The sequence below is a fragment of the Arachis hypogaea genome, chromosome 5, assembly GCF_003086295.3.
Source record: "Arachis hypogaea cultivar Tifrunner chromosome 5, arahy.Tifrunner.gnm2.J5K5, whole genome shotgun sequence".
Taxonomy (NCBI): Eukaryota; Viridiplantae; Streptophyta; class Magnoliopsida; order Fabales; family Fabaceae; genus Arachis; species Arachis hypogaea.
In genome coordinates, this window is record NC_092040.1 from 25,431,328 (window position 1) to 25,443,133 (window position 11,806).

Sequence of the window (11,806 nt, forward strand, 5' to 3'; positions counted from 1 at the left end):
ACCCTCGGAACACTAACCATGCTTGTATCCGAAGAAGAAAAAGAGCATGATAGTATCATCGGTGAGAAGAGGTTTGAAGGAATGGGAGAAAGCGAAGCCGGTTCGGAAGAGAGGTGTGCAAAAAAGCAGCAGCAACGTTAGGCTGAGCGTCGGAGGGCGAGGTGCATCGGCTAACCAGCGGAGGTGAGGACGGTGTCGTGGGAGGATGCGGCGACATCGGTATGGCTTGCGAGGAATTCAGTGACGCGAGGATTGGAGAAGATGACGGTGAATTTTGAACGTGTATTAGAGGTTACGGTAAGATTAGAAATAACCATACGTAGTGTGAATAAGTTTAAATACTAATCCTAATTTTTTAAATTTTAAAATTTAAAATTAAATAATTAATTAATCATCCCATTTTTAATTGTAATTTTATTTTATTTTTTAATTTATTGTTCACATTGTACACAATTAGTATTAATTCTTAATACTTTCTCTAAAATAAAATGTACTTTTTCAACAAAATTTCCATGCAAAGGAAGAATCGGATTAAAGTCGTTAAACTCTTATCTTAAGGAACTATTTAAGGATGAGAAATCAAATTTTATTTCCTATAATAAAATTTAAAATTTAGAGTATCCAAATTAGTTCGGAAAAAGAGCTCGTGTAATGGAATTGGGAAAGTAAAAAGGAAGCACTCTTTTGAGTTTTACAAATAATAACACTATATGAAAAAACCATCTACCCTATTCCACTAGGATCCTTATCACTCTCCTTCCCACCCGCAATAAGTTGCTGAGCCTTTCAATGGCACTGAATGGTGGTTCCTCAGGAAGATCGAAATGGAAGTATCATATCTTCTTGAGTTTTAGAGGAGAAGACACCCGCCTAGGTTTCACTGACCACTTATACACAGCCTTGCAGAAGAGAAGCATTGATACTTTCAGAGACAATGAAGAGCTTCGAACAGGTGAATTTATCTCTCAACAGCTGCTTCATGCGATTGAGGATTCTCTCTGCGCAGTTGTTGTGTTATCCCCAAATTATGCAAACTCAGGATGGTGTTTAGATGAGCTCAAAAAGATCGTTGAAACAAAAGGAAGATTTGGGATGATTGTTCCGGTCTTCTATGATGTGGATCCCTCCGATGTACGATACCAAAAGGGAAAGTTTGCAGAAGCTTTTGAGAAACACGAAGAAAGGTATAGAGCACAAAAAGACAAGGTTCAGCAGTGGAGAGATGCTTTGACATTCGTTGCCAACTTAAGTGGCTGCACCTCTCAAGATCGGTAACTTATTTCTTTCTTCTTTTTCAGATTTCTCGCATTTTAAGGGGAACTCATTATCTCTTAATTGAATTTATTTGTTTAGGGAATATTATCAATTTAATATTGTTAGGCAACCATAGTTTGACTTGTTAATGCATATCTTTGTTATATTCTCATCCTTTTATTTCTAATTACGCTCACCTCTCTTAGTCTCATCATGATTATTATGTTATTTTGGATAAGGTATAGTTTTTGTTGTTTCCGAAGTTTTTCAAAAATTCCCTTACGATTTAATTTGATTCAATTTTGACCTTGACATTTGGAATAAGTTTCAATTTTAGGCCTACCGTTTCTGTTCTGTATTCTGTCTCGTGTGTGCGTATTCTGTCTCGTGTGTGCGTGAGCAAGGGTGCGTGTTGGATGATAGTAATGGTGATTAGAAGAAGATGATGACGGTGGTTCTGGTTGTTATATTAATAGGGGGATAAAATTGGTAAAATAATTTTGAACTAACAGATATGGTTTTAGGGATGAGGAAGGTGATGGTAACCGTGATTAGAAGAAGAAGAAGAAGAAGCCGTTTCTATTCTGTATTCTGTCTCGTGTGTGCGTGAGCAAGGGTGCGTGTTGGATGATAGTAATGGTGATTAGAAGAAGATGATGACGGTGGTTCTGGTTGTTATATTAATAGGGGGATAAAATTGGTAAAATAATTTTGAACTAACAGATATGGTTTTAGGGATGAGGAAGGTGATGGTAACCGTGATTAGAAGGAGATGATAGATGGTGATGATGGTTGTTTTTTTTTTTTTGACTTAAAATAGAACACAACCGAAAGGAAAAGAAAAACAAAGTCCTAAGAGACGGTTAAGACAGGCAGTCTTGCCGAATACTACTCTCAAACTTCTTTCAAGATACCGGAAGTTCCACGTGTTGAGAATAAGGCCTTAAAGCTATCTTTGTCATGATATCTGGTGCACGAAATTGCAATCACACTTTTGCAACCCCGCACAACTAACCAGCAAGTGCACTGGGTCGTCCAAGTAATACCTTACGTGAGTAAGGGTCGATCCCACGGAGATTATCGGCTTGAAGCAAGCTATGGTTATCTTGTAAATCTTAGTCAGGATATCAGAAATTATCAGGATTGATTGTGAAAAGTAAAAGGACATGAAATAAGTACTTGTTTTGCAGTGATAGAGAATAGGTTGAGGTTTTGGAGATGCTCCATCTTCTGAATCTCTGCTTTCCTACTGTCTTCTTCTTCAAACACGCAAGGTTCCTTCCATGGCAAGCTGTATGCAAGGGTTTCACCGTTGTCAGTGGCTACCTCCCATCCTCTCAGTGGAAATGTTCAACGCACCCTGTCACGGCACGGCTATCCATCTGTCGGTTCTCAATCAGGCCGGAATAAAATCCAGTGATTCTTTTGCGTCTGTTACTAACGCTCCGCCTTCAGGAGTTTGAAGCTCGTCACAGTCATTCAATCATTGAATCCTACTCAGAATACCACAGACAAGGTTTAGACCTTCCGAGTTCTCTTGAATGCCGCCATCAGTTCTAGCTTATACCACGAAGATTCTGATTAAAGAATCCAAGAGATATCTACTTAATCTAAGGTAGAACGGAGGTGGTTGTCAGGCACACGTTCATAGTTGAGAATGATGATGATTGTCACGGATCATCACATTCATCCGGTTTAAGAACAAGTAATATCTTAGAATGGAAGCAAGCATGATTGAATAAGAAACAGTAGTAATTGCATTAATCCATCAAGACACAGCAGAGCTCCTCACCCCCAACCATGGGGTTTAGAGACTCATGCCGTGGAAAGTACATAAAGAAACGTGTAAAGTGTCATGAGGTACAGATACAATGTCAAAAGATCCTATTAATAGTGAACTAGTAACCTAGGGTATACAGAAATGAGTAAATGACGTAAAAATCCACTTCTGGGTCCACTTAGTGTGTGCTTGGTTGAGCATTGAAGCTTTCATGTGTAGAGACCTTTTCTGGAGTTAAACGCCAGCTTTCATGCCAGTTTGGGCGTTTAACTCCAATTTTTATGCCAGTTCCAGCGTTAAACGCTGGAAATTCTGAGGCTGATTTGCAATGCCGGTTTGGGCCATCAAATCTCGGGTAAAGTATGGACTATTATACATTGCTGGAAAGCCCAGGATGTCTACTTTCCAACGCCGTTGAGAGCGCGCCAATTGGGCTTCTGTAGCTCCAGAAAATCCACTTCGAGTGCAGGGAGGTCAGAATCCAACAGCATCTGTAGTCCTTTTCAGTCTCTGAATCAGATTTTTGCTCAGGACCCTCAATTTCAGCCAGAAAATACCTGAAATCACAGAAAAACACACAAACTCATAGTAAAGTCCAGAAAGGTGAATTTTAACTAAAAACTAATAAAAATATACTAAAAACTAACTAGATCATACTAAAAACACACTAAAAACAATGCCAAAAAGCGTATAAATTATCCGCTCATCAATATCCGCCACTGTATTTGCCTCTTTTAAGATCAAGCGAAGATCAGTACACCATGGTTATAGAGATGATGGTGGTGATGGTTGTTAATAGTTATATAGATAGGAGGTAAAATTGATAAAATAATTTTGCTCTAACAGTTGACTCTTATAAAACTTACAAGAGAGGTAGGATTGAAACTTATTCCAAATGTTAGGAATAATTTTAAAACTTGAGTAAAATTCTTTTCCGGCCCCTATCTATTTTTTATTTTAGACAACCCGTATCCTATCCATTGGAAAATGACAAGCTGACCACTATACTTCGTGTCCATTAGTTGAATGGTTATAGTTCACGTAAGCTAAGTGATGCCACGTCATAGAGCCCAACGTGACATGTCATCAAGTTTTGTCAAGACTTGCCGGAGAATTTGACAAAGGGGCTCATGTGTCTAACTGAAACGAAGAATAGGGGTCAATTTGTCATTTTCCAATTTATAGGGTACGTGTTGTCTAAAATGAAAATGGATAGGGGCCGAAAAGTAGAGGTGTTCGTGGTGCAGTTTGGATCGGTTTTGAGTCAAAAACTCATCCGATTCGAATACTAATTTTATTTGTGGTGCGGTTTGGATTGAATGATTTTATTTTATTTTTTAAATCCGATCCGATCCAATTTCAAGTGGTTTGGATTGAATTGGATTTGCTGTTTTGTAAATTCAAAAAATTAAATATATATAACAAGTCTCAACATCAAATTTTAAATAACCAACAATGATATAACAAGTGTCAACAATATTTTAAAAACCAACAATAACATAACAATAGAAATAAAATTATAGGTTAGTTAAAATAAATAAATAAATCACATTTTGAACATAAAATATTTATTAAATAATAATAATACATGAATCATTTAAAAATATACAACAAATTGAATATGATATAAGTATAATTGTAAATATAATAATAAAATAATAATATTATAGCATATTGTGCGGTTTGGATTGTATTAGATCGGTTATGAAAAGTAGATCCGAAATCCGATATGACCCAGCGGTTTGCAAAAAATAGAATCCAATCAAATTCAACTTAGTGCCGTTTTAATCGGTTTTCGGTTTGGTTTGGATTGGATGAGTAGTTTAATTTAGATCGGTTTGGATTTGAATACCCCGACCGAAAAGGGGTTTTACTCTTAAAACTTTCGAGAAACTTTAAAGGACAAAAAATATATTTTACCCTTTTATTTTTAACTAATATATTCCTTTATGGTAATTACATATATTGAGTTTTTTAACAAAATAAAAAATGCATTATGAACAATAAATTATAGTCTTATTTTGTGTATTTTAAAATTGTTATTATATTAAGAGAATTAATTTAATTAATTATTGTGGAGTTTGATATGATATTTTTTCAACTTATTAAATGTAGATATGAATCGCAACTCATTGATGAAATTGCTGAAGAAGTATGGACTAAAGTAGAACCTCAGTTGCCAACAAAGGATGATGATGATCTCGTTGCAATTGAATCAAAAGTAAACGATGTGCGTTCATGTTTAAGCCTAGAGCCGAAAGGAGATGTTCTCTTTCTTGGAATTTGGGGCATGGGCGGGTTAGGGAAAACAACTCTTGCCTCTGTTGTCTGTAAAAGAATCAGAAGAGAATTTGAAGATTATTGCATTCTCCGAGTTGGAGATGTTTCAAAGGAAGGAGATCTAGTTAACTTACAAAATCAACTTCTTTCACATCTGAAACTAAGGAGCAGAGTAATTGAAACTTTAGTCCAAGGAAGGGACAACATCAGAAACCTTCTGTACAAAAAAAGGATTCTTATTGTCCTAGATGATGTGAGAACTATAGAACAGCTAGAGAATTTGGTAGGAAACAAGGAATGGTTTGGTCCGGGAAGCAGAATAGTTGTTACAACTCGGGACAAGAACCTGCTTAGTTCACATGGTGTGTTTAAAATCTATGAGATGGAAGTCTTGAACACTGATGAATCCCTTCAGCTCTTTCATCAAGAAGCTTTCAAAGGAGAGCTACCAAAAGAAGAGTACTTGGAGTTGTCGAAAAGGTTTGTGAGCTATACTGGAGGCCTTCCCTTGGCACTTAAAGTGCTAGGATCTAATCTTCGTAGAAGAAGCATTGATGAATGGGAAGATGCTTTAGATGAAATAAGAAAAGATCCAGATGGTGGAATAATGAACTTACTCAGGATAAGTTATGATATGCTGAAAGAAGGGTACAAGACCATATTTCTTGATATTGCATGCTTTTTTAGGGGGTGGTACAGAGATAAAGTGACAAAAATATTGACAAATTGTGGCCTAAATCCGACAAAAGGAATAAGTGAGCTGATAGGAAAATCATTGATTACCTGCAACAAAGGAGTTCTAGGGATGCATGATTTGCTTGAAGATATGGGTAAACAAATAGTTTTTCAAGAATCTGAAAAGGATCCTGGAAAACGCAGTCGGTTGAGCTCTCTAGATGATATTGATCAAGTATTGGAAGAAAATACGGTAAGTGTCATTCTCTCTCTCTCTCTCTCTCTCTCTCTCTCTCTCTCTCCACACACACACTTGGCTTTTTTGTTTTACATTTTCTGTCTTTACTTAGGATTTATGAAGAAAAAAGTGAAAATGAAGAAAACAATAAAATCACGTTTTTCTGATTTCATTTACTGGCTTTTAATTTTTTCTTTTATTTCATTTACTGGCTTTTAACTTTTTCTTTAAGAGAATCCTAAATATAGAAAAAATTGAAAATGAAAACAGAAAATAAAAACACAAATCAAAGATTTTTCTGGATTCCTTGTGTCTTGCCGTGCTTATGTGATGCTGACCATTTTTATATCAGGGAACTGAGAACATTGAAGGCATGGTTTTGAAGCAGCAATTCGAGTCATACAGTAAAGCTGCAAATTGGCACCCGGAAGCGTTCTCTAAGATGCGCAACCTTAGACTTCTCATCGTATTATGTGATTTGCACCTCTCGCATGGTTTCAAATGTCTTCCTAGGTCTCTAAAGGTTCTTATTTGGACAGAATGTCCTTTGAAAGCTCTACCGCTTGACATAGAACTACGCCGACTTGTTCACTTGCAGATGAACAATAGCAAGCTAGAAAAACCATGGAATGGAAGTCAGGTAAGGATCCTGAACGACGAGCTTCCACAACATTTATATATTAGCATAATAATTTTTCAAATTAATTCAATGATATTATTTAATGTGTTTAGGTGTTCGAGGGACTGAAAGTTATTGACTTGAGTTATTCCAAGGATCTGATTCAGACTCCGGATATTTCTGAAGTTCCATTACTTGAAGAGCTCTTCCTTGATGGTTGTGTATCGCTGGTTGAACTTCACCTCAGAATCTTGCAATGTTGAGCCTGATAGGTTGTACAAAGCTTGAAACATTACCAAATAAATTGGAAATGTGTTCATTGAAGAGGCTCTTTCTCTGTGGCTGCACAAATATGAAGACACTTCCTGATTTTGGAGAGAGTATGGGAAGTTTGTCCGTGTTGAATTTGATGAAGTGCTCAAATCTTCTTTGCATCCCAGATAGCATTAGTAATTTGAAATCACTCAAACAGCTCAACTTGTCTGGATGCTCAAAGGTTTGCAAGGTGCCGCATAATATAAATCAAAACAAGGCTTTAGAGGATCTTGATCTAAGCGAAACTTCCGTAAGAGTGATGAATCCATGCCTGTTTGAATTGGAAAACCTCAAGAGGCTTTCTTTCCATGGATGCAGTGGACCAGTATCCAACACCTGCGTGTTAGCATTGTCTTTTGAGTTTGGGTTTAGCAAAGAACCAGATCTCTTACGCTTAACCTTACCTCCTTCTTTCGCTGGGCTCTCCTCGCTAAATATTTTTGATTTAGGCAATTGCAATCTCGATCATGGATTAATTCCCGAAAATCTTGGCGAACTATCATCGTTGGAGACTTTAATTTTAAGTGGCAATACAGATCTCGTGGTACCTAAAAGTGTTGCTATGCTTCCTAACCTACGTATTCTTGAAGCAGAAGGTTGCAAAGACTTTGTTGATCGATCTGTGCTTCCACGTCTGTCAGACTCTGTTGTGGAAGCTGGTTTATTCTTAGATCTATGGAAGTTTTGGGAGCAATTCAAGTCAAATAATGACGAGCTCTTATGTCAGGTTTGTTCTCTTTGTCAATTATACATTTATATGGTATCTCTTCTTCTTGGTAGTTACTTTTATGCTATTTAATTTTCATCACAGAGAAAATAAATTAGAAAGATAACAAGTGCAAAAAGTTATTAGACAATGTTTATACCTATGGGATTTTTTTTATGCTGAGTCAGCCGAGATATCACTATATAGTCCTATACTCGATACAAATAGGAATTTTTTTCTAAATGCTTTATGTACAAATATATGCATTTTGGGAGTATTTACATGGTAACCGAGTTAAGTATCAAAAAAGCTATATGTAGCATGATTGAGTAAATACATCTCGTTTACACTATAAATGAGATAAGATACAATGAGTTTACGTGTCTCTAGGGTGGGTGGAAATGAGTCAAGCTGACTTGTGAGCCAGCTCAAACTCGACTGGCTAGCAACTCAATAAGTTGACCTTATGAGTTTGTGAGCTAAGTTTGAGCCCGGATTTAACCTCATATATTAAATAAGTCGAGCTTAATTTCTGGTAAGCTCAACTCATTGGCTCGTGAGCTAGCTCGATATATTGCTTATTATAATTATTTATATTAATAATATATTATGAATTTGTACTTTTAATTTATATTAATAACATATAATTTTACATACACAATTTTTACATATAATTATGATAGAGGATATAAATATAATTGATAGATAGACAACATATACAATTGATAATTTTTCTTATATTTAAATTATTAATTTATTTATATATAATTATAGATTATATTAATGTTATTTGAGCTGGCTTGTGAGCTCGACTCAACTTGTGAGCTTTTGGTGAGTCGAGTTTGAGCTTTACAGATAGACTCGATTCTTAGTGAACCAAACTCAATTTTCATGAGTACAGCTTGAGCTTGGTCGGCTCAGCTCATGTTCAGTTCTTGTGCACTCGTGATAATACATGTAAACAATCTCTTGTTTCCCAGGTATACGAGATATAGCCATATTTATCTCATTTACATTATAAATAGGATAAGTGTTGTAGGGTGCCTATATATACTACTCGTTGGCAGCACCCAATTTCTTTCATTTTGGTTATTTTGTCCACTTCTAGAGCCTTTTCAAGCGTTCTTCTTGCGAGAGTTGAGTTTTTGAGATTATGGCACGTTCAGCTACACGTGCGGAGAACATCAACCCCTTCCACATTGTCCCTAATGTGAGAATTAGGATACACACAAACAAAAACATATGCACTAGCCGCCATTCTTAAGAAGCTTATTAAAAACGTTGGGAAGAGTGAGTGAAATTTGTGCGAGGGAAGCTACTAATTGCACCTCTTTATATAGATGAAAAACTTTTGTTGTTTTATATCATGTTCACACTGAAAGCAAGGTTATTTTGCATATATCTTGTTTTAAAGTGTAAATTGTATCTTACACAGAAAATTTCTCAATGTATCTTTCTTGCATCTGTGATTGGTCCATCGAAATTGTGTCTTATCTCGTGTACGTTAATGTAAACGAGATATGTATTTACTTAACTCGTTAAAGGAGGTAATAATAGGATGAAATTCATAATTACCTCCAAAACGCATATATCCATAAATAAAGCATTTAAAATATTTATTTAAAAAAGTCCTCAAAAATAGGTAGTATATGCTGCAATATTTTTCAGAAATTATAGATTGTGAAAATTTGGGATTCAGAATCACAATGTTTCAACATTACTGTTTAATTCATAAATCCTTCAATCAAAAGATGGATTAAATGAGGAGCATGTAGTATGGATGACCTATAACTTCATTATGTTAATGTTTTCGGTTAAGGTGTGGCTTCCGACTTGCTGTTGTGATTTCTCATTTAATTTATTGGTTAATATTTTCTCGACGCATAATTTGGATTAGGAAAAAGTTCCACATCAATTTAGCAAGAAATATATAAGAAAGACTTATTGTCTTTTAAGGTAGGTTTTGTTCACTGGTTTTAAGCCTTCCAAGTTTTAGGCTTCCCAATATATCTCAGTTTGGGAAACTGATGTAACATGCTAGCTTTTTTTGAATGTACCATGTCAACACACATGCTGCATAAATACATAAATATGTATTTTGTAGCATAAAAATATTTATGGATGTATATTCTTCATACAATTACCGTACTCTTACAAAAATATTTGGTTGTAACAGGTCAGGGATCATAGTTACCCCATCACGTACTTTGAAATTCCTCCAAAGTTTGGCAATGAGATACTCTTTCCAATGGGTCCAAGGTTGTCAAAACTTGAATCAAGTGCATCAATCATAGCGGATATCCCTAATGAACTTGGTGGGAATGAATGGTGGGGAATAATTGTATTCATTGCTTTTGAGCCTCTGGAATCTTCAACATCATTTCCAACTTTGAAATTCAGTTGGAGCTTTGAATCATCCCATCCCGAAGCTGGTCCCTCCTTATATCTCTCTTCTGATGCTGCAAGGACACATTATAGTTGCTGCCTTGTAACAATGATAATGACGGACAAATACATTTACATTCAGCTACATCATAGGCAGTATGACAACATAAGCGAATCAAAGCCTTTTAGCAAACATCGGAAGCCAGCTTTTAGCGAAAATAGTAGGTTGCGTTTTGATGTGCAAGGGGGGCAGCTAAAGATGAAGGAATGCGGGTATGATGTATTATGTAACGAAGATTTTAAATCTAAGGTCTTGCCTGATTTGGAAAATGAGAGTGATGACGACGGCTCTAATTCTGGGGAATCCAGTGGTCTCCAAGAATCAGATATCAGCAGCGAAGATGCAACGGATGGAAACAAATCTCCGTGAATGTTTCTAGGAGCTTTCTAAGGGTTTGTCATGTGTTTAATTTGAAAGTAAACAAATCAAGAAAATTCAGGGGAATTAAAGTTCCCGTTATTCCAAACTAAACTATGAAGGACGGACACTTCGTTGAGTTGCATGTGTCCGCGTGTCGGAAACATTTCGGACACGACATTCACCGACACTCGTTCGACACGCGTATCTATTGTGTCTTAATAAAAAATAATTTTTTTTCTGAACACGCCTGAACACACCTAAATACCATCATATGTCAGCGTGTCCAGTCTTATTCTTAACATGTATTCTTAAAATAAATATAGATATAGTATATATTATTATTTATTAAAATAAAAAATATTTTAAATACTTGATATAATTAAAATAAGACATTAAAAATAATTAAAATTTTAATTTATATTCTAATATCAATAAAATATTAAAATGTCATTACGATTTATTTAAAAAATACTTTATATTTTATATATATGAATGTTTTCGTATCATGTAAAATTTTAAAATTTACGTGTTGAAGTGTTCCGTGTTGTGTGGTGTCTTGTGTCCGTGTAGGTGCTTGTGCATCATAGATTTCAAACCTTGATTGCTTGAAATCTTCGGTGGGGAGAAGGTTGTAACTGAGTGGTGCTCCTCTCAAAGTAATGAAACATTTATAAAAGATCAGTTTCCTACATCATTAATTATGCCTCACTAAATTTACATAATTCAGACACTGTTATAGTGCTCTGCTCTATGTTTTAAGTTCATTGAAAATTTGATATATGTGGATAAAATCTTTGAAATAATGAAAAGATATAAATGACACAGGTAGAAACTAATGTCGATTATCATTTGCTTTTAAAATAATATTAATTATTTCATGCAAAAAGATTAGAAAGTAATTCTTTTCAACTAATAATCAGTTAATATTCTTTCCTTTCATTTCACTTTATCTATCTAATTAATAATCTAAATCTTTAATCATTGAGCATTATCTAGATTTTTAGCTGATTGTTGTTAAAAAAAAGTTCATATTCTAACAAAACTGGTTTTTAAATATTATCAATCTTAAAGAATCTCTGGTTAAGGATGTATCTCCTAAATTCTTAAGGATGCATGTTTTTTTATATATAAAA

General features: G+C 35.2%; 1 protein-coding gene across 1 annotated transcript; it reads left to right on the forward strand.

Moving 5' to 3' along the window:
• The first annotated feature begins 570 nt into the window (after positions 1-570).
• Positions 571-10,915, forward strand: LOC112800995 (disease resistance protein Roq1). Its single transcript, XM_025843474.3, has 5 exons — positions 571-1,271; positions 5,150-6,242; positions 6,580-6,867; positions 6,960-7,888; positions 10,044-10,915. The coding sequence occupies exons 1-4, from the start codon at positions 790-792 to the stop codon at positions 7,107-7,109; spliced, it is 2,013 nt and encodes a 670-aa protein (XP_025699259.1). The 5' UTR covers positions 571-789; the 3' UTR covers positions 7,110-7,888; positions 10,044-10,915.
• The last annotated feature ends 891 nt before the right edge of the window (positions 10,916-11,806 follow it).

What these genes read in the sequence shown, in the direction of transcription:
- LOC112800995 (XM_025843474.3), top strand. Translation starts at nt 790, where the DNA reads ATGGCACTGAATGGTGGTTCCTCAGGAAGATCGAAATGGAAGTATCAT. An exon ending in AAGTATTGGAAGAAAATACG is followed by an intron (nt 6,243 to 6,579) that starts GTAAGTGTCATT and finishes TTTTTATATCAG; the next exon opens with GGAACTGAGAACATTGAAGG. An exon ending in AACCATGGAATGGAAGTCAG is followed by an intron (nt 6,868 to 6,959) that starts GTAAGGATCCTG and finishes TAATGTGTTTAG; the next exon opens with GTGTTCGAGGGACTGAAAGT.